This window comes from Camelina sativa, chromosome 17 (assembly GCF_000633955.1).
Source record: "Camelina sativa cultivar DH55 chromosome 17, Cs, whole genome shotgun sequence".
Classification (NCBI taxonomy): Eukaryota; Viridiplantae; Streptophyta; class Magnoliopsida; order Brassicales; family Brassicaceae; genus Camelina; species Camelina sativa.
Genome location: NC_025701.1, coordinates 33,745,199 through 33,748,964, shown reverse-complemented (window position 1 = coordinate 33,748,964; position 3,766 = coordinate 33,745,199). Strand labels below are relative to the sequence as shown.

General features: G+C 38.4%; 1 protein-coding gene across 1 annotated transcript; it reads right to left on the bottom strand.

Moving 5' to 3' along the window:
- LOC104758841 (L-ascorbate oxidase homolog) lies at positions 1–2,196 on the bottom strand. The gene is made up of 3 exons (XM_010481796.2): positions 1,839–2,196; positions 603–1,712; positions 1–514 (listed from the first exon to the last, which is right to left on the bottom strand). The coding sequence occupies exons 1-3, from the start codon at positions 2,090–2,092 to the stop codon at positions 211–213; spliced, it is 1,668 nt and encodes a 555-aa protein (XP_010480098.1). The 5' UTR covers positions 2,093–2,196; the 3' UTR covers positions 1–210.

Below are 3,766 nucleotides of genomic sequence, written 5' to 3'. Positions count from 1 at the left end.
GAATTAACATACATACATCTCAAATCATGTACATATATGAATAACAATATCGTTTTAAGTCAAATTAAGAACTTGAATTAAATAATTAAAAGACCCAAAAAAAACATAAAGTTAATCTGTTCGGTTCCAAATTGGTCTCAACAAAAGAAAAACCAAACTCTTTTTTGTTTGTTTGTTTTGTTAAATAAATTAAAAGTCTCAAAGAAAAAATTAGGCTCCGGCGTAAGGGTTAATCTTGGGTTTGCCCTTGACGAGACCACATTGGAGGCTTGACTCCGGCATGTTGTATTCGTCCCGGAGAGATTTTTCCGGCGACAAGACGCTAGCGTAGAGTTGCTGTCCCAAGTAACGTCTCTCTGAATTCTCCGATCTAATGTTCCACATTCCACAATTGTCAAATGTGAGCAAAATTGCTGCCCAACACTTGGGGAAGACCTGGACTGTGTGTCGGCTCACTGCATCTAGAAGGTTGTAGTTCTTTCTCTTCTCTGGTGTCCATGTCCCTGGCTCAACCCTTTTGTACGATGAAAGATATTAAATTAGGGTTTTGAAATTAGTTACTTAGCTTGTAGTGCAAGAAGAGTATGTAAAGTGTTACTTACGCTACAGCGAAGAAGGAATAACCGTCCAAGTGCCAAGATTGGACACTCTTCTCGTGGTTCTCGAACACGACTTCGATAAAGGTGCGGTGAGTGATGTTAAGAACATTGGGTTCAATCTTGATAGTCTTGATCTGATCGGCATTAGGGTTGTCCGAGATGCTGTCGTACTTGAAAACCTTATCAGTAACGCCGAAGTACTCAGCGAGCTTGAGAGGTGTCTCGGGGTCTGTGTGCGAGACCCCGCTCAATGCGTATCTAAGCTTGCCATCGACCTTTCCCTGAGTGTTCACGAGCTTGATGGTGCGAGTGATGTTAATCTTTCCGTAGTGGTACGAGCCTTGTGGGTTAGGTCTAGCGGCGCTGGCTGTCAAGTTCCACCTGAAAGAACGGAACTGGTTCAAAGACCAAGCCCATCCAACGGGGGCTGCGGGTAGCTGAGAAGAGGCAGGACCTTTGCCTCCCTCGTAGCGGAGCAACCCTGTGGTTGTCAAAGGCTTCTTTAAGAACCTTGTGGAAGCAACCATGTAGTAATCTTTAGGTTCCTGGTTTGCTGTGACGATCACACCGAAGCACTGACCGACATGGATGTCAAGTGAGTCATAGTCGTTTTGTAGAACGTGTGAGCCTTCCATCTCGACAAGCTTCATTTTGTGGTTCTGGATCCTGAAGTTGAGAGATGCCTTGAGACCCACGTTGCAGATCCGGACTCTGTAGGTTTTTCCTGGCTTCAAGGTGAAAAGAGGCTTGTCAGACCCATCGGTTTTCCCGGATTTACCGTTGATGAGAATACCATCTGGACGACCAAGAGTGCGACCACTGTCGAGGAACTTCTTGAGCTGAGTGTGGCTTTTGGTGTACCAGTCGTTGATAAGGACAGTGTAATCATCTTCAGGGTCAGCATAAGGGACCGGGATCAAGAGACGGCTGTTAACACGAAGACCACCAAAGGCACCAGCGGCACGATGCATGGCTGTGGTTGGGTAGTAGAAGTAGCTACCAATCTGATCCTTTGGCTGGAAATGGTATGTGAAGTTCTGACCCGGAGGGATCGGACACATTGTTCCAGCTGTTCCATCTTGCCATGAGTTCTTCCTATGCTGGATTCCGTTCCTATATGTAGATTTTGCCAATCAGAAGCTATTTGTAGCGATTTTAATTGAACCGGATTATATAATGAATAGTATACAAGTATTAGAATGGTCAGAAAGTGAAGGTCGTGGTCTATATTATACGTACCAGGTTAGGAGGAAAGGCTCGTCGAGGTTGTTGAAGACATTAATGATGATGTTGTTGTTGGACGTTGAGTTGATGTTAGGACCAGGGAATTGACCGTTAATGAGGATGACTTGTTGTGGAACTCCGAGGGGAGATGCGGTTCCGTACGTCACGTTCCACACGTGGTGAAAGTAAGGGTCCTCGGCTTGGACCATCATGACGGTCGCCGTGGCCACGCAAAGGCACACGGCCAAGAGTTTAACCCCTCCCTTCATTAATAATAAACTTTATTACTAGTAAAGTTTCTGATTTTTTCTTTTCAAATGTTGGAAAAAAAGATGGTGTTGTTTTTTTTTTTTTTCTTTTTTGGTTTTATAATGTTTTTGTAAGGGTTTAAATTTCGATTTTTTTCCTTCAAATGTTAAATGACGTTTTTATAGTTTAATCGAATAAACAGTTTCTGATTTTCCTCGTTTATTTAGGTCCCTTTCATTACGCTCTTCCGGTCGTCCATATTAGGAATATTCAATTTGACCTCTCGCTATTTTTGGTGCAAATTTTTCTTAGAATTTGTTTTTTTTTTTTCCAAGCTTGTTCTTTCAGAATAGTTCTAATTTTGGACAATATTTGTGAGCCTATTCATTCATATATACATGAGTTATTAGTTTATTACTAACTTATGAGACAAAACTAAAATTAATTTCCTATGTAAATCAATTTTGGTTATGGTTTGATGGCAAATCAAATTTGACCCGTACATCAGATGACCAATAGTAAAATAATAGTCAAAATAATCGAATAGAAAAATAGTCATTGAAACGCTAAAAGTATGGGTTTGGAAGATTAATGACGACGTTTCAGCTTTCTTCTATTAATATTTTGACTCTTGTATTGTAACTCTTTACAAACATGAAGACATGAGATGTTGAATGATAAAAGAACGATAACAAAAAAAACGTTAAAAGTGATATGTTATTCATAATTCATCACCATTGTGTTGTGTATACATTATGAAAAATATAATTCAGTTATCTCTAGTACTATAGTGACTAAGTTTGACGTGATAAGTATGGAACTTAAAAGATAAAAGTTGCTACAAAGAAACCAAGCTATCGAGAGGAAAAAAAATAGCCTCAGATTTTTTTAGAAAACGTTAATCTAAATATTACAACTACTTCTATATTGCGTTTACATTTTGTTAATTGATACATTTTATCTTGGTCATAGTTTTGTCATGACATTTTTTTCCGGGAAACATTCTTTTGACGTAGAAACCACTTAACATCGTTAGGGGGATTTCCAATATTAGAATACGATCTGAGTTGTACTCATTCAAAGTTTCTCGAATCTTAAAACCAGAAAGAAAGAGAGAGAGAGAAATCTGTTTGTTACATCACCATTATAAGAAAATGAATTAGAGATGAAGCGTAAAAATTGGTGACGTTACCTTTCAGAAGAAGTTATGTTTCTCCTACATAAATATCACAAAGTTACCAGATGATTGATTCATCAAGAGCAAAACTGAGACAAAAACAAAAACATAGTTTTGCTTTGATTTTTTTTTTCTTTTTTTCTTTTTTTGTAGGAAAGGGTTAATTATACGTAACACAGAAACCAAAATTATTCTCTTTTTCCTCTAAGAAAAAGAGAAAAAAATGGAGGGGAGGTTATTGACGGTGTTGGTCTGCCTCGTCTCTTNACAAAGAAACCAAGCTATCGAGAGGAAAAAAAATAGCCTCAGATTTTTTTAGAAAACGTTAATCTAAATATTACAACTACTTCTATATTGCGTTTACATTTTGTTAATTGATACATTTTATCTTGGTCATAGTTTTGTCATGACATTTTTTTCCGGGAAACATTCTTTTGACGTAGAAACCACTTAACATCGTTAGGGGGATTTCCAATATTAGAATACGATCTGAGTTGTACTCATTCAAAGTTTCTCG